Here is a 17,683-nt window from a genome sequence, read left to right as displayed (position 1 = left end):
TTACTGTTTGAAGCCGTACAGCTGTGAGTAGTAGAGGAGTTGTACGTTAGAGAAGCCAGTCTGTTCTATCTATCTAATCTTGATTTTGTAAAATTTCAGAGGATTTGTAGTTTGTGTTTAAGCAGTAACATCTTTCTTTGCTCTCACAGAAACTAAAATTACAGTATAGCGAAAATTACAGTACAGCTAAACTAGTAACACAGGGAAATTATGTATGCCCTAGAATTGTTATGAAGGCCAGAAAAGCACTGTAAATGCTTTTGGTGTGGCTCATCCTTAAACACCCACCATGGAAAATGGATGATCCAGCCCTGTGGCATTTTTTTCCCTGTAGGATTTTTCTAATTATTTGAAATGTGAACAATATTTATAGAACAAGGGAAACATTTATTAAAAATATTTAACTAATACATTATACTTTAACCCATATTTATAGTAAAGGATTCTTACAAGGAAGAATAAACGGTTTTATGATACAATTAGTATAAGAAATATCCACATGGGGAACTTCTTTGTAGTGTAAAAACACCATACATCTGAAATGACCATCTGCATATAAAAGCTACCAATGATGCTTCTGTGCACAATGATTAAAAAATTCAACACAAACAGAATCCAAAATATACAATTAATGCAAGCTATCCACAGCTAGCCCAATAATCATCAATGATGAGGAAACACTGGAGCAGGCTTAGTTCCACTTTGTCTGAAGTTACACATAGTACGATTGACTTGTATCAATGGCTCTGAGATGGCTTTTATGAAGACAGTACATAAAAGCTGTTCTCTCCTTATCTGGTAAGCTTCACAGACTGTATAACTCCATCAGTAATGCACTTTGATACTGTAGCTGTCGCCAAAGCAACATGTAGTGTTTACAGCGGCCATGGCAAGTCGCTAAAGTCAACAGGACCACCGAGCCCAGCATCTGCTTCCAAGAGGCTCATTATGACAGCCATTGCTGCTTCATCATTACTGGGACTGCTTGAGCCTTGATCGTTGTCTATCATATCTATGCCTATGTGAGGGTTCTCACCTGTGCAAAGAGATGAAGACCGGTCAGTGCTAATACCAAAGCATGTTAACTTTAGTAAGCGGTTCCTAAGCACACTTTTAATAAGAACGTTATACCTAACAGTAGGGTGAGAAGGATGAGAGAGGCTGCTTTTGGGGGGGGGGGTGTTGCCATATATTTTTTTTTAACGTTGGTGTTTTTCAGAGGGAAGACCCAACTTTTTAAGAAGAAAGTACTTAAAATTCAATGAAGAGTATCAAGTATGAGTTGACCTCATTTTAATATTCTGATATAACTAGTTATAAGGAGGGAATTATTATAGAAGGAAAAAATAGGAAGATAGAGATTAGGGGGAAAAAAGATCTAGAAAGCTAAGTAGAGAAAAGGGTGGGGTGGGAGAAGCAAACTCTTCATTGGCTTAATGACTTTTAATACCCTCTGAAATGCTTACTGATGACCCTTTTAGGCTTTATCTGAACCTGCATCGGCTCTCCCTCCGAAGAGATTATGTTCCACACATTGGGAGAAAGCCCATGTCCAGGCTGCTGTAGCCTCTTGAGTTCCAGGGACAAACCTGGACCCCAGCGAGAACCCAACCATTAAACTCAAGTTTGAAGTAAAGATTTAAACAAATTTTAAACCTTTACTTTGTTCTTATCAAGTTTACCTAGAACTGGTTTGGTTTTCCAGTTCAGTTCTTAAAACTGACTTTATGCCACATGTTTTTCTGCAAGCTCTTTGCATTGGAAATGAATAATCTACTTACCAAGAATAGAAGAGCTATCAGAATATGGATAACCTGGGTTCTCCTGAGCCTGCCCTGGGAGTAGGCCACTGGAAGGAATGTCTGGAGTCCCTCCATTTAAAATCTACAAACAAAAGTAAAATTTTCACATCATCAGCGGTTTCAATCAGTATTTTATGCAGTGTCACCAAGAAAATGAAGCATGTTGAAAAGAGGAAGGTGGGGAGAAAAAGCTTCAAATGGCTTCAGTTTCTTATCGGATGATTTCACATCAGAGACTCTTAGGAATGGTCACAGTAAGGAAAAAACCTCTCCCCCAAACTATCTTCTCTCTTATTGGATTCAGCCCACACAGGCAATTTAAAAGCTGACTAAAATCCCGAGAGCACTCACATGTTTCAGGCCAAGGACTAAACCTCAGCGAGCCCAGCTGGGCAGGTCCCCTGTAAGGGAGGAAAACTTCTTACAGCAACAGATGTTGCTGAAGAAGAAATAAAGGGCTGTTACACTGTGAAGAGACACAGATCTGAGGAGTCGCAAATGAACAACAAAACACTAGAATAAATCATCACTAGTTATACCACAGATGCCAACATTAGTAACCACTGGTTTAAGTTCTTAAGAGAGGCTACTGAGAAGTATTATCTCATAGAAAAGCACCTTTGAGAAGTATTTGGATGTAGGTGAGGAAACAGTTTGGTAGCAGCTGGGATTTAAGGAGGGGCAGTGATTTCAAGCCTTGCCAGTAGATGGCATTACAACCTTATCTCCGCAATTCAACTTTTTGAAGAGACTCTCAAAAAGACTTTACACTCTAAAAATTGAGGACTCCAAAGAACTTTTGTTTATACAGGCTATATTAATATTTACTATATGTGAAGTTAAAGCTAATACATTAAAAAATAAAACTATTACACATTAACACGAATAGCATTTTAATGAAAAAACTATTTTCAAAAATAACGAAAAGTTAGTGTCATTTTACATTTTTTGCCAATCGAATGTCTGGCTTAATTTAACTGGATTCTCATTTGCTTCTCCATTCAGTCTGTTTAGGTATGTTGTTTGAAATACATACCTGAAGGAACCCTGGCCTCTCATAGATAGGCAGTTGGAAAAGGGAGGTGTATTTTAATAGCCTTTTCAAATAATCGTGGTATTCTTTGATATTACATCAAAACTCAGCAAGTGGAAGTTTCTTAAAGATCAGTTGCAATGTGGCGTTTGAAACCATATCAATGAAATTTTGATACTCTGTTATGTTGAAATCCATTGGTATATCTTGGCAATTAGGATGGATCTTTTTTGCCTTTGTATGATTTTGAAGTATCTTACATCAGTCATTTGGAAAATACTGGTTCACTGAGTTACACGGATCTTCCAAATGTTGACACACTTCATTGTACAACATCAAAACATCACCACTGTTAATATTACCTACATGACAAATATCTTAAGTTTTGGGAAGCAGTCAAGCTCAAAGTAGCAGACACAAGTTTTCTCCAAAATTCTAATTTTTGCTTGAAAGCTAAAATTTTATCACTGGCAGTTGTTTTCTTTGAAGTCGCAGGTTCATTCATTTTCAAGAAAATGTACACTAAATTATACCCACGTCTGAAAAACCATAGTTTGCGACAGTAAAAATGGCTTCCTATGAAAAAGGTGATTGGGTTCAGTTTATAACTTAAACAGTCACACAAGTGCTCTTCCTTGAGACAACCGTCATACTTTGTGTGCAGCACAAGTGCTTTATGCACACTTCCCATTTTGTAACAGTTTTAAAAAGATTTACTCAAGGATTTTATAAAATTATTTTACTGCTTTATTAAGGACATTCTTAAATGAAGCTGGCTTTTAAATTTATTATTTTATTGTGAGTATACGGTGGTGAAATACAGTGACCGTCAGTACAGTTTGGTGCCACAGGCTTGATGTTTGTAAAAGCACCAGCAGTAGTCTTACCCAACGTTGCTTTTTCACTATCAGTTCACATATCAACACAGTGAGAAAAAACTGTTTAGCATTATTATGAAAATACTTTTAGACCATGCAGACCCCTGAAAAGATGCCCCCTCCCTAACCCCACCAAAAGACCACAGATGACGTTTAGGGAACTGCTGCTTTATCTCACCCTGCCTTGGTACCTCTGGATGTCCAGACTCTCCTGGAACCTATGAGGCTCACTAAGCCTCCTCTTTTTATTATATTTAGCTTGACCCTAATTAAAACAACTGGCAGGCTAAATGGCTATTTTTGGACCTGCCAATTTTGAAAGTGACTGGGAAGCCTGCGGCCACCTTTACTTTTGTGGCTTTGGTACACTATTTAATGCTGTCATTTTTAACTCCGTCTTGTTTAGATGCCTTTCTTATAAGATCCTACTGCTGATGACTCAGAATACATTCAGAATTTCTTCTCAGACCCACTTTTATAAGCCCAAAGAAAAGGAAACATTTTCCCAAACTGCCTCAAAAATACTTGGGGCTTTGTGATGCAGAGTATACTTTTAGATCTCTGGCATTTGTTGGTGTGAAAAGAATCAGAAGTCAAGAGACCTGAATTTAGTTTGGGGCCATACTTACTAAATTCTGGGCTAGTCATGTAACATTTGGTAGCCTGGATTTTGTCACCTATGAGGTTGTGAGGATAAGATGAGAGATTGCATATGAAAGTTCCCTGAGTAATATTTAAGCACTAAACTGGAGTGATGACCTTCCAAAATAGAGTAGTGGGATTCTTGGTAATACCAGGAAATCAAGTGCCTAAAAGTTGAATTGAGACACAAAGAAGATACCATGCTAAGGAGACGGTGGATCCAGTATGGAGGAAGGACCTAGCAGTGTAACAGAACAGAGCTAAGAGCTCAGCCTGCGAGCAAGGGGGAGGGGTGTGCTCAGCCCAGACTTCATCTGTCAGTACTATCTTCTGAGTCATTACCAAAGGCCAGGCACTTTCACATATATACTTTCATAATAGGACTTCATGTGCAAAGATGCTGGCTGCCCTAACCTATGTTAGCCGCATTATAGAGAAATCTAAGGCTTAAAAAATTGTATAGGGCCACAGAACCAGCACATGGCAAGGCTAGGCTTCAAACCCAGGTCTATCTTCCAACTGTGCTCTTACCCATTAATTTATTGGCTTTCAACCCTTTTGGGGGGAAGCAAAACCTTTTTTCAAATAAACACTTTTACCGAAGATTCCTGTGTCAGAAGTAAAGCTGCCCTGGAAGCAGCAGGAGTCTTCCTACCTTGTCTGCCTCATCACCTGCCCCTCGCCCCAGTCCTACCTGGCAGCACCACAGCTCCTGGTAACCTGAGTCTCTGAGGAGCCCAGTTTTGGAAACCCATGTCCTGCTTTTGATGCAGTTTGTGCCCTATGTAAATTACTAATATTCTTTGTGTACATGTCTTGGGAGATAGGGGAAGGAAGACTATGTCTCAAGATGCTGGCCTTTGCAGCATCCTAACCTGTGCTAACATCAGACACTACAGATTTATGATTTACAATTAACATTGGCCTAGGCTTGTAAATTCTCTCATCAGCACTAAAGATGAAAACAGATTATTGGTTTCTAAGACTGTAATATAGCCTTCTGGCCAGTTCTTCATGAGGGCTGGCGACTGATAAACTACTTGTACTCAATGCTGTCCCATCGTAGGAAACCCAGGCAGATCCCTAAGTATTCTGCAACTGCAAAGGCATGACTTGCCTTCCGAAGGACTGCTGGTGGTATCACTGTTTCCAGGACCTGCACTAGACACTAACAACATTTTCTTCCTTGAAAACTCCCGGCAGAGAACTAGATAGTTTTAGGTACTCACTAACCCTTCTCTCACGGGGGCTCTTGAATTCATCCCTCCATACAATGGACTGATAGCTCCCCAATCCTTAGAAAGCTCTCTTTCTGCCTTCCCCCACTCACATGGGATAAATCCTCTAACAATGTCAGCAAGGCTCCCCAGCTCCACTGGTATGCTCTGTGCCTCACCTAACACAGACGCATTTACTTCAAGGGGTAAAAAAGGGCCCTACCTGTTTCAGCAACCACAATTATATACTCCCACTTCCAGTATTTCAGAACTTGGGCAAGAGCTCTCTGGATGAAGAAAGGCCTTAGTCTAAGAGTCATCAGCCCTACCTTCTTGCCTCCTGGAGAAGAGGCATCCGGGGGAGGTGTACTTGTGATGTTCAGTGGGCTGGAGCCACAGCTGGAAGGTGATGAGCCTCTTATCCTGTCGGAGAAAAGAGGAGTTAGTTACATTGCCTTTCCTTTTTCTCAGTGGAGTGTGTGTGTTTTGTTGAGGGATGGGGGTGAGAAGAAGGATGAAGATCTAGAATAGGGATTGGCAAACTTTCTGTAAAGGGCTAGAGAGTGATTATTTTAGGCTCTGTAGGCCATATGGTCTCTGTCACAACTACTGAACTCCGCCGCTGTAGCCTGAAAGCAGCCATAGATGATATGCAAGTGAATGGATATAGCTGTGTTCCAATAAAACTTTACTTATAGGTGATAAGCTGGATTTATCCCATAGGCACCTGATCTAGAACACAGATCCTGGAGGCAGGCTTCTCACTGACAAAGCCCTTGGATTAGGGTTTGGATTTCAGGTTTGTGAATTTCAAGTAGGTGGCCAGTTTCATTTGCTCACAGAATCCAGATCTCAGAGTTGGTGGCATTCTATCTTTGATCAAGTGAACTAGAATCCACAGCAAATGACTTATTCTCTACCCTACAAACACTGCTTAGCTAGCGACTACTCAGTAAATGGAGGGTGCTGCAGTGGTTTCAGCCCCACCTAGAAAGTGGCCTCGCATGAGCAGTCACCATCATCATCTTCTAAGGCAACAGGTGATGAAAAATAGGTCCAAGCCCTCCTCAGCTAGCTTATTTCTCAACATAGTAGGTTTATAGGGGGAAAGACTTAGAGCTGTAAATCCACATAAACTCTTGTCAAGCTGAAGGACCTCAGCAAAGGAAGCCATGACTTGGCACCGCAGCTAGAGTTTAGGGAAACTTGAATGGCAGCTGCGTGACCACCAGGCTCTTAGCACCGACATGGATGATTGCAGCTTCTGGGTCTCCTAAGGACCCCTCCAGTGCCCAGCAGTCTTGGCTCTTGGCCTGTACTGCCTAATTCTGTAATTTGTGAGTAAACAAGCTCGCTCTCTCTCTCTCTCTCTCTCTCTCTCTCCTGGATCATAAGCTTCTGAAAGGCGGGATACAACTTTATACCAGGTGTTCTTCACCCACACAGATGACTACTAATTGCTTACTGAAAAATTGTGTCTTCCATTTTTCCCTACCTACATCTATGGAACCACTGTTTCCCCAGCTTCCCTATCTTAGAATTGCCTTTTCGTAGTTACTTATTTCATTTTCAATATCTAGTCCTTAAATTACTGATTTCTCTTTTGGACACTATCACTGTAAGGTCGGCCTCATTCCTGGGTTGTTAAGCATGCTTACCTTCATCTCTTCCTATTCCAATCCAACTTCCACGATGCTTATTTTTTGGTTTTTTGGGGTTTTTTTGTTTTGGCTGTGCCCCACGGCATATGGCATCTTAGTTCCCCAACCAGCGATCGAACCCACACCCCCTGCACTGGAAGCGCGGAGTCATCACCACTGGACCGCCAAGGAAGTTCCCAGCTTCCATGATGCTTATTAACACACCACTTTGGACACCTGCTCAGCATCCTACAATGCACAGGGTCTTCCAATTTTCGTCCAGTCTCAACCGTTCAACATTATTTCTTAGAATTCTTAGCAATCTCCCATCACATCTCTGGTTCCTTTCTACAAAGAGGCTGCCGAGGTAGATGGCCTGCTTTTTGTGTCCTGAATACACCATTCACATGCCCATTCCAGCGTGTGCCTGTCTTTTCTAGAAGGAACACCCACATTGATCATAAAACCCAGCTAAGGCCAAGTTCAAACCGTCCTCCCTTGCTTGTTTCAGCCCATGCACTCTCCCTTTTTTCTTTTATCATAAAGAAAATAGGCTTCGCAAAGATTGTAAGACCTTTGCGTTCAAGGACTGTTTTATACTGTCCTTGGATAGTCTCAAGCAAAGCACAGGGTATGCCGGGACTGATCAGCACCAGATTATCAGTGCACACTGCACCCACACCTCCTTCCTGAGGTAGATTCAAACAGCCACATCCGTCATTCCTGAAGGGCTGGAACAGAACTGTGCTGTTCTGTTATCCCACTGGGATAAGAGCCCCACTGTGGCCAATTAGAAAACAAGGCCGGCCTCCAATTCTACTGAGAGAATCAATCCAGTGGCATCAGGGATCCTATGATTATGTTCCATTAAGTTTGTATGCCTAAGGACCTGGTTACCACCCTCTCCATTGCCCAAATTCAAATGGACTTATAATTACTGCTTCCCTCTCAATTTAAAGACTTAACAATTTTTGAACACTCACTACATGTCAGTTCTAGGAAATTTCCTGAGTTCTCTCACAATCCTAGGGCAATTTCACGGAGATAGATATTGCCTCCCTTTTATGGCTTAAGTCAACAGAGTCCAAGAAGTTAAATGAACCTCCTAAGCAGAGGCCTAGGACTCAACCCAGATAAACTGCTTCAGAGCTTCTTCTCTTTCATACGGAAAAGGAGTTTCCCCAAGGGAGCTTCTATTACTAGCTGATTTGCTTGGTCTCTATTACTAACCCTAGGCAACTTTTTGACTAGAAGAAGCTACTGTTTTGTTAAGGCCCAGATCACGGCAGTTCACGGCTCTGCTCCTGCAGTCCTGTAATGTTAGTGTCCATCTATCCGCTGGGAAGCTCCTTGGGTCATATACAAAGTAAGAAGAAAGTTGAGCCTCCCAGAGTTCCATTAGCTCTGGCCTGTTTGGGTTTAGCTTCCTTATTTAAAGGCAGGATTTCTCAGTCTCGACACTACTGACATTTTGGACTGAAAAATTCTTCCTTAGGGGTCAGGGCCTGGGAGGGCTGTCCTGTGACTGTAGAATGTTTAGCAAGCAGCATCCCTGGTCTCTATCCACTGGATGTTTAGCAACAACCTCCCACTCAGTTGTGACAACCAAAAATGTCTCCAGACATCAACAAAACATCCCTTGGGGGGCAAAGTGCCCTGGGGTTGAGAACACTGGTTTAAGGGAACAACTAGGTGTTACTTGCCTGTGGATTTCCATGATTTCCTCAGCAATCATTCGACCTATTTTTCCTGCCCCAGCCCTGGTTCCCCCTGGAATCCCTGGAACAGTGGGGTGGGTCCTCTTTGGGCCACCTACAACAGAGGAATCTGAGAGTGGGAAAGGGGAAAGCAGAGGGAGAAATGCTATTATGTGTTCAATTAAATCCACTTCATCCCATGATCCACCTGAAGTTCAAGCTTAGGGTTGTGCCCTGAGGGACATGAGAGCCACAGCTTGTCAGGAAAAGGCATTCCGGCAGGGAAAAGCTCAAGTTTCCTTCCAGGATCAGAGATGTTGATATTAAAGCTTCTAATTCCTCATGCACTCAACGTACGCTGGCCGAAAGCCACCGGGCTGCACACCAGAGTCACAGAGATAAGTCGGCATCCCTGCCCTCAAGGAGCTCACAGTCTAATGAGGAGACGCACAAGATAAACAATGGCTGGAACAAACTGTGATAAGTTTTACAGGTCAGCAAGAGGCACCCAACTCATGCAGGGCCAGGTGCAACCTCCTGGAAGAAATTAACTCTGAGCTCAGTCTTGAGAGAGGAGCATAAGGTAGGTTGGCAGAGAGGTGAGGAGGAGAAAGCATTCCAGGCACAGCAACCAGTGTATGCACGAGCACTGAGGCAGGACAGATTGGGAAACTACGCCAAGAAACTCATTACAAATGATGATGGAGGAGCGACAGATGAAACTGAGAGGCAGGTACCCGTCAGACCATGAAGGGCCTTGGATGCCACACTAACAGATTTGAACAGTATCCACAGGGGACAAGGAGCACCAAAGTGCTTGACACAGAAGACACAAGTTCACCGTGTGGAGAATGAGCTGCAGTGGAGGATGCGGGCGCAGAGGAGGGTAGGGAGACTAGAGTTGGGAAGTTATCTGCAGTAAAGCCAAGCAACAGATGGGGAGGGTGAGGTAGCAACAGTGGGGTTGGAGAGGTTTAAAGACAGAAGGGACAGGAGTGTGTGTTTTGATATAATGGGAGAGGTAGGAGTCACGGTTTCTGGCTTAACCGACCAGACTGTGGGTGAGGGTGTGTGCAGAGAACCGATCTGGATGTGCTGAGTTATAGGTGCCTGTGGGACTCCAGGTGGTTTCGCCCAGGAGGCCGCTGGAAAGGCGGATCTGGAGCTCAGGAGTGAAACCGGATGTAGGATTCATCAATGCAGAGGCAGGGGCTGAAGCCATGCAAGCAGAGGCCTGAGGAAGGAGGAGTCAGGTGCGGAGAGCAGCGGCCAAGGCCGAGCCGGGGGAGGGCCCTGCCAGGTACAGCGCACCCCGGTGCTGACAGACACCCTCCTCCCACCACGGGATCCCGGCGGCCATTCCCAAGAGCACTTCACATCGCAGCCACTGGCAAGGCAGGGGGAGGAGAGCACAGGCAGCAGGGGCTGCCCTGTCAAGGCTTCCAGGGTCCAGGCAGCCTCAGCAAAGGTACAAACAAGTTCCCGGCATCCCAGGCTCAACAGAGAAAGCGAGATGACAACGTCCTTAGTGATCATCCCCACGAGGCCTCCCTTGTTCCACAGAAGACGGTGGCTGGGGACCCCAAATACCGGGGGCTCAGGGATGGGGGCCACAAGCAGCTTCTCAGGGGCAAGCCCGGATGCCCCTGCGGCACATAGTTACCTTCTCCAGAGGGCAGCGTGCTGTCCATGCTGCGGGGGGATGCTGTGGGCTGAGGGAAGCTTGGGTCCCCACCTTCCAGGACGCTGGCTCTGTGAACATCCCAGCAACAAGGAAACGTGAGTCAGGCCTGCTCAGACCTGTGCACCTTTCACCTTGGCCAAGGTGTCCGGTGTCCACTCTGGACATGGACAGGCCACAAGATGAAGAGTCTGAGCGGCTCATAGGTCTCCTCACTGTCTGAGGACACGATGGACAGCACCCCGGCCTCTGGCCTCCCTGCCTGCCTGGCCTTCCCGGTGCAGGTGGGGCGCAGTCCAGCGGAGGTGGCGACTGAAGCAGCCCACTGCCGGCTCCAGCCCCTCGATCGGCTCTGCCTACAGGTGGGGGGTTTGGACCTCATGGGAAAGGAGATGTGGGGAGCAGGCCAAAGAGGAGGGCCTTCCCCTCCCTGCTCAGCCAGCAGGTGGCAGCCTTTGAGGGGGTATTCCAGCTGCCAGGGCTCAGGCCGCCAGCCTGGTGGGCGCAGATCCTCGCCCCTCCTCAGCCAAAGCCAGTATGGGCTGGTGAGCCTTTCAAAGATTACCAAGCCTTCCCTCCACAGTGATACCAGTGGATGCCAGGCCTGCAGAACTCAAAGGCTGACTGCTTTACCAGGTAGGAAATGCTGCTGTCTGCGGCAGCAGTTCCACCAGTCGGGGCCTCAGAGGTATGAGTACTGAAGCTCATCCCTCGTTAACCACCTTTCGGCTTCCGCCAGTCCCGAGGCTTCACAGGATATCAGCAAGACGGCAGTAAAGGATGCAATACTGGCTGTCACCTGTACCCCCTTTCCCAGGTAAGGGGCCCAAGGCATTTCCCTGTGAAGCAAGGGAGCTTCTGATATACGAAAAACACTTACAAAACAACCGTGTTGGTGGAGACAATGTATTCTACTTCCTTGGTCCAAGGGTTCATGAAACTGAACCACCGACTCCGTAGTGTGATGAAAGAACCATCTTTGATTTTAAACTTATAGCAATTAGTTGTAATCTTTTCTCTTGTCTGTAAAACTGAAAATACAAGGAGACCATGAACATTATTGTTTCCTCAGACAAATACATTAAACTAACCAAATCCTAAGTGCGCTCAGGCTCCAAGGCCATCCCTTTTTTTTTTTTGGTGGTACGCGGGCCTCTCACTGCTGTGGCCTCTCCCGTTGCGGAGCACAGGCTCCAGACGCGCAGGCTCAGCGGCCATGGCTCACGGGCCCAGCCGCTCCACGGCATGTGGGAGCCTCCCGGACAAGGGCACGAACCCGCGTCCCCCGCATCGGCAGGCGGACTCTCAACCACTGAGCCACCAGGGAAGCCCGGCCATCCCTCTTTAATAAGCCACGGGAGCTAGCACTTCAGAGAATAGGTTGTTTCTGAGGGTCTGACTCTGAGCCTTCCAATTCGGTTGTGAACCTGTCACTGTTCCTCAGAGTGTATGAAATGAAGGCTCTGGGAATAACTGACTGCATTCTAGACATCTAACTGGAATCAGCTATGAAGTAAACCACACAACGAGAAGGCACTGTCCAAAGGGCCCATGCTATTTCCCCGTCACAAAGCCTGAAGGCAGTACAGCATTTTTAGGACATTTGGATTCAGAGAGGTCACTCACCTATGGAAACCTCATTCTTTCATGTAACAAACATGTAACGAGCATCTTTCATGTGCCAGGCACTGGAGGTAAAAGAGGAGACAGGATGTGACTCCTGCCCTCAGGAGAGGCAGAGGAGATCAGAGTCTTGAGGGATGAATGCAAGTTTGCCAAGGGGAGAGAGGGAAGAACCCGGCACTGCCCGAGGAGTGGCAGGGCCTGGTAGGGCAGGGAATGGAGAGATGGTCAGTGTGGCCGGAGCACAAGGCCTCTGCAGGCGGAGATGGGGGCGGGGGTAAAGCTGGGGAGCTGGGTCAGGGCCAGAAGGTGGAGGGTCTTTTGAACGCCTGTCAAGGGTGATGGGGCTTGAGTCTAAAGGCAGGAGGTTTTAAGCACGTGACATTGTGACGTTATCAGGCTTGATCTATCAGAGCATAAATGGGATAGTGATGGAAGATGGACTGGGGACAGAAGCGAGTGGGGAGGCCTGTTAGGAGTCCATCACAATTATCAGGTGGGTACAAGGGCTGAACCAGGGTCTTGGCAGTGGAGGTGGCAGAAAGGGGCCTCTTTGGAAATGCATGTCTGAGGTGAATGAACAGTTCTGATGGAGGAAAAAGTAAAGGAGGGAGTTGATGTTGGTTTCCATCTCAGAAGGCTACATATTTGGCCATACCATTAATCAAGAGGGAAATGTAGGAGGCGATGCAGGGTTTTGTGGAAAAGAATTAGATCCGTTTGGGCCACACGAAATCTTTACAGGGTCCAGATAAATCCTCTGAATAAGAGATGCCTTCCGGAAATTGCCCTGGCCCAAGTATAGAAATCTGCTAGGCAGTGGGGTGGGGAGTTATCTGTAAGGGGCTAGATGGGGCTGGGCGAAGCAGTAGCCTCCTCTCCTCACAGCTGTCTTGGCCTGAAGACTCCTGGGCTGGTTGACTCCCACGTCACAGAGGCAGATTTCTCTGCGAGGTTACGTGGACTAGTCTAGAAGCAGGGGGGGCACTTTAAACTTAAGACCTGTTGTACAGCCCAGCTTACCTTGCCTATGACATTCTGCGAGATGTCCTATGTCATCTTGGTGAAAATATTCATAACATGAGGTGCCTAGAAGTTCTTGTGGTAAATATGCCAAAACAGCTGTTGCCCTAAAAGGGAATTTTTTTAAAAAAAAGAAAAAGCCATTCAGACGATTAACAGCATCTCTCCACCGGCTGAATCCCGCCCGCTACAGCCAGTGAAAACAAGGTCAAAGCCAGGGGGGTTCAGAGGGCTTATTACATGGGTTTTGCTTTATGGTTTTTTTTTCTCATGACACTGACTTCAATCAGGGCTGTAAAAACAGAGGGAAAGCAAGCAAAGAATCCTTTCAAAGGGGCTGTTAGCACAAGATATCAAATTTTAGGAGGTTTAAAAGTAGTAACTGTATTAGATAAAAACGTGGTAGAACTCTAAACTCCAGGGCAAAGCTTCTCCAATTTACCGGCTGCTTTTTACCAGGATGACCAAACACCAGAAGCTCCAGCAGCAGGGCCCACAAGGACCTTTAGAGGTGGTCTCCTCCTTTTCCAGTATTTAGTGACTATATCTAATAGCCAGAAAAATTACTACCCTGTGAATACTCTTAAAGAGGCAGCAGAGAACAGTGGAAATTTGGGGACATCTGGGTTCTCAGCCCAGGTCTACTGCCGATGGGTTGTGAATTCTGGAGAAGGCCAGGCTTCAGGCTGAGCCTCAGTTCAACCACCATAAAAAATGAGACCGGACTAGATCAGTGCTGTCCAGCAGAACTTTCTGAGAAGACAGAAATGTTCTACCTATGTGGGAATAGAACCTAAAAAAGAGTGGATATATGTATATGTATAACTGATTCACTTTGCTGTATTGCAGAAACTAACACAACATTGTAAATCAACTATACTCCAATAAAAATTAATTAAAAAAAGAAATGTTCTGCATGGATACCATTAGACACATGCGGCTGCTAAGTACTTGAAATGTAGCTAGTGAGCCTGAGGAATTGAATTTTTAATTTAATTTAAATTGATTAAATTAAAATTAAGTTGCCGTATGGAGTTACTATAGCAGATGACTGACTGTATTGACAGCTCAGGACTAGATCATCTTTTCTGAGTCCCACATGCCAGAATTTCAATCACAGGAATTAATGGTCCTGGAACCTTCCATGGATTCAGATAGCATACTATGCCTACTATTTCTCTTTCAGCCATGGACATCAAACCACCCCACTTCACTGTCTCTACATGCCAAAGAATAACATGGAGAAAAATCTCTGTATTTATGATGATAACCCACTGGGTCTCATTTTTCAGCAGATACACCCATCATTTCCTTCTCTCTATCCCTAAGAAAGACAGCCGATGGCCCAGTCTTCTCTGCTTTACTCAGGGTTGAAAATCCTCTACCATCATTGTTCAAGGGTAATGTGCAGACTCTTACCTCTGGTCTACAAAAACAAACTTCCCATCTATTGCATGCCGAGAGACGTATTCCATAGATTTCACCCTGATTTCCCCGTTCGCCGGTTGTGGAACCATGTGAGAGTGCAGTCGTCCGATGGCGACAAGGCAGCTGAGATTACACCCCTCGTTGTCTGGTTCGTTGTCTTCATCCAGCCCCATTTTTGTGGGCGGCCAACTTTTCAAATAGCCTGTGCTGTGGATTGTGCAGAAGCTTTTTCGATCTGCTAGAAAGCAAAGTCCATGGTCAATGTCAGTGTGGCTTTGGGGCCTGGGGGCACAGGCAGCCTAGTCGGGGGATGTAGGTAGGGAGTCAAAATATAAAAACCAAAGCCTTACTGTCCAGAAGTTAGCATCTAGTGAGAGAGAAGACAGAAAAAACAGGTATCATCCAGTGTCATATACGCCTTGTAGAGCTGGTTACAGCAAAAGGGCATCACATGTACCAAGGAAGCAGTAGCTAAATCTCCCTGGGGAGAAGAAGCCCGCCCCCGAAGAACTATGAAGGAGGTGGGTCAAGAAGGATGAGCAATGGGTAAGGGACCAGAATCTGTAAAGGTTTGAGAACATACAAAGGCACAAAGAGGTATCCTGTACAGGAAACAGCAAAGAGCTCCGTGTGGCTGAAGGGAAAAGGGAGGCGTTGCGGGTAGAGTTGGAAAGGCAGGTTGGGAGCATATCGTCAGAGCCTTGGATTATTTGCTCACAAATGTGTTAACCTTTTTCAGATAGGAAATGGAGAGCTTCCGAAGGTATTTAAGTGGGGAAACAGCAAAATCACATCGTGATTTGGATGTTCTAGGAGCAGAGTGTTGGGTGAACTGGAAGACATGCACGAGATGCTGAGGACTGTACCATGGCAGTGCTATGAAGATGAGGCAGGGCAGGACACAGGAGAAATTTCTGAGCTTGAACTGTTGGGATTTGGTATGAGTATCAAAATATTTGGTATGAAAAAAGAAAATAAAGACGACTCCAACTTTTTCAGATTGAGTGGTTAGCTGGTATTATACAATTTATTGACACAGGGCAGAGAATATAGAGTAAGTTTTAGAGGAGAGGGAGAAAAGATTTCAATTTGGGACACATTAAGTGTGGAGCACCTGTGGATTCCAACAGTAAACACATCCTTATGGAATAGTTTACCAAGCATCAGGTCTGTGCTAGTTACTGGGAAACAGTGGAAAACAAATCAGACCTGCCTTTGTGGAATGCACAGTCTAATGGGGGAGAGATATTTTAAACAAATAATCACACAAATAACTACATAACTGCAACTGTAAGCAAGTGTTAGAAAGAAACCCTGCAGGGTGCTACAAGCAGACATAAGGCAGCCTGGGGGAGGGAGGGAGTGACAGACATTGAGGTCCACTCTAAAGGACAAGCTCGAGTGAGTCAGGGAGGGAGCTGGTGGCGAGAGAGGGGCATTCCCGTCAGAGGTGACAGAGCGCACGGAGACTTTGGGTAGAAAGGGTTTGGAGGCATCGAAAGGAGGTCAGCAAGTCTCAAACGTACAGAGTAGTGTCAGGGGCGGGGGTTTGCAAAGTCACATGAAGGATTTTAAACTTTTCTTCAAGAGCAACGGGAACCACTGAAGGGTTTGAAACAGGGGACTGATACGAAGATCGGCTCTTTTTTTTTCCTTCTATTTTTTGGCCATGCCGCGTGGCATGCGGGATCTTAGTTCCCCAACCAGGGATCGAACCTGCACCCCCTGCAATGGAAGCGTGGCGTCTTAACCACTGGACAGCCAGAGAAGTCCCAAGATTTGCTTTTAGAAAGGTCACCCTGGCCATGTGAGGGGCTGGAAAGCGTGAGGAACCTGCTTCACCGGGCCTGTGAGATCCAGGGTAGCCTCCATCTAGCGATAGTAACAGTAAACATGGTGATGGATAAACACACTTCAGATAACTTCTGCAGGGGCAATTCATGGCAGCAAGCCTTTATAACTGACTAGATCAGGAGGGAGGGAAAGGGGGTGAGGGTGCCCCCCAGGCTTCTAGCGCGCACAGCTAGATGGACAGTAGTGTCATTTACCTTCGAGGGGAAGCTCAGGTGGTTACTTCTACATATATCACGTTTGAGATGCCCTTGAGATGTCCAAGCAGGTAGACTAAATAAGCAGTTAATTTACAAATCTGGAGTTCAGAAGAGAAGTGCAGGCTAGACATATGAACTTGGAAGTTAGTGGCATATAAATGTCATTGAAAGCTAAGGGGGCGGATGACATTACCCATGGATGAGTATATATCTACTCTTAAGAGAAGAAGGCTGGGGACAGAAGAGGAGGAAGCAACAAAAGGAACCCGGAAGAAAGCCCGGAGTGGGAGAGGACAGGAAGAAGAAACACTTCACAATGGAAGAAAAATGAGAAGTGTCCACTGCACTTAGCCACCTGCAGGCACTGGTGAACTTAGAATAATTCTGGTGGGCTCGTGGGTGCTGGGGAAGCAGGGGGCTGTGACTTAGAGAGTATTCTTTCCCAACCACAGGAAAAGACAGGACTTAAACAGAGGGAGCCTTCCCACAAACCTGTGTCATCGTGACACCATCAGGGCCTTCCAGCTCCCCCCACCGCTCCCCAACTGCCCCCATTGAAGGGGGGCTAGTGAGGTCCTGGCTGCAATCCTGGGACCCGCTGCTCTGGGCCCACCCCCTGCTGAGCGCTCCACCTGTGATAGGATTTAAAGAACTGTTAAGTGGTTACCTTTTTTCTTTGAGCAGGTGGAGGGGAAATCCTTGTCTTCAACCTTTACGGAAGGCCTGTTACACTTCATCCTACAGAAGAAAGAACGCCGTGCTCCAGAACATAATCGAGATGGCCCAGGGGTTATATCTGTTTTAACTGGAAGTCCAGCTGCAAATCAATACACAAAATGTGATAAACTGAGGGTAGTGTTGTCTGTCAGGAGGGGGAGTGTGCCCTTGAAGAAAGTCTTTTCTTTCCTGCCTCGCTGTTCTGTAACAATGACGTGACAATAACCCCTCTCCTCAGTCTAGGCCTTAAC

At 45.8% G+C, this 17,683-nt stretch overlaps 1 protein-coding gene across 11 annotated transcripts in view; it reads right to left on the bottom strand.

Moving 5' to 3' along the window:
- Positions 1-875: 875 nt before the first annotated feature.
- BMAL1 (basic helix-loop-helix ARNT like 1) overlaps positions 876-17,683 on the bottom strand; it is a gene marked incomplete at both ends in the record, with an annotated part of 31,442 nt that continues 14,634 nt past the window's right edge. For 4 of the 11 annotated variants that reach the window (XM_079708091.1, XM_079708092.1, XM_079708095.1 and 1 more), the window contains 9 exons: positions 876-1,036; positions 1,782-1,884; positions 5,902-5,995; positions 8,916-9,024; positions 10,573-10,661; positions 11,471-11,621; positions 13,237-13,343; positions 14,656-14,902; positions 17,383-17,532. In XM_079708091.1, the coding sequence (XP_079564217.1) occupies positions 876-1,036; positions 1,782-1,884; positions 5,902-5,995; positions 8,916-9,024; positions 10,573-10,661; positions 11,471-11,621; positions 13,237-13,343; positions 14,656-14,902; positions 17,383-17,532 (1,211 nt within the window). Of the gene's footprint in view, positions 1,037-1,781; positions 1,885-5,901; positions 5,996-8,915; positions 9,040-10,572; positions 10,662-11,470; positions 11,622-13,236; positions 13,344-14,655; positions 14,903-17,382; positions 17,533-17,683 lie in introns of all 11 variants that reach the window. The other 7 variants (XM_079708093.1, XM_079708094.1, XM_079708096.1 and 4 more) reach the window with 4 other exon arrangements.

Source organism: Hyperoodon ampullatus, assembly GCF_949752795.1.
Source record: "Hyperoodon ampullatus genome assembly, chromosome: 7".
Lineage (NCBI taxonomy): Eukaryota > Metazoa > Chordata > Mammalia > Artiodactyla > Ziphiidae > Hyperoodon > Hyperoodon ampullatus.
Note: the sequence above shows the minus strand (reverse complement) of the source record. Positions and strands in the feature narration are given on the sequence as shown.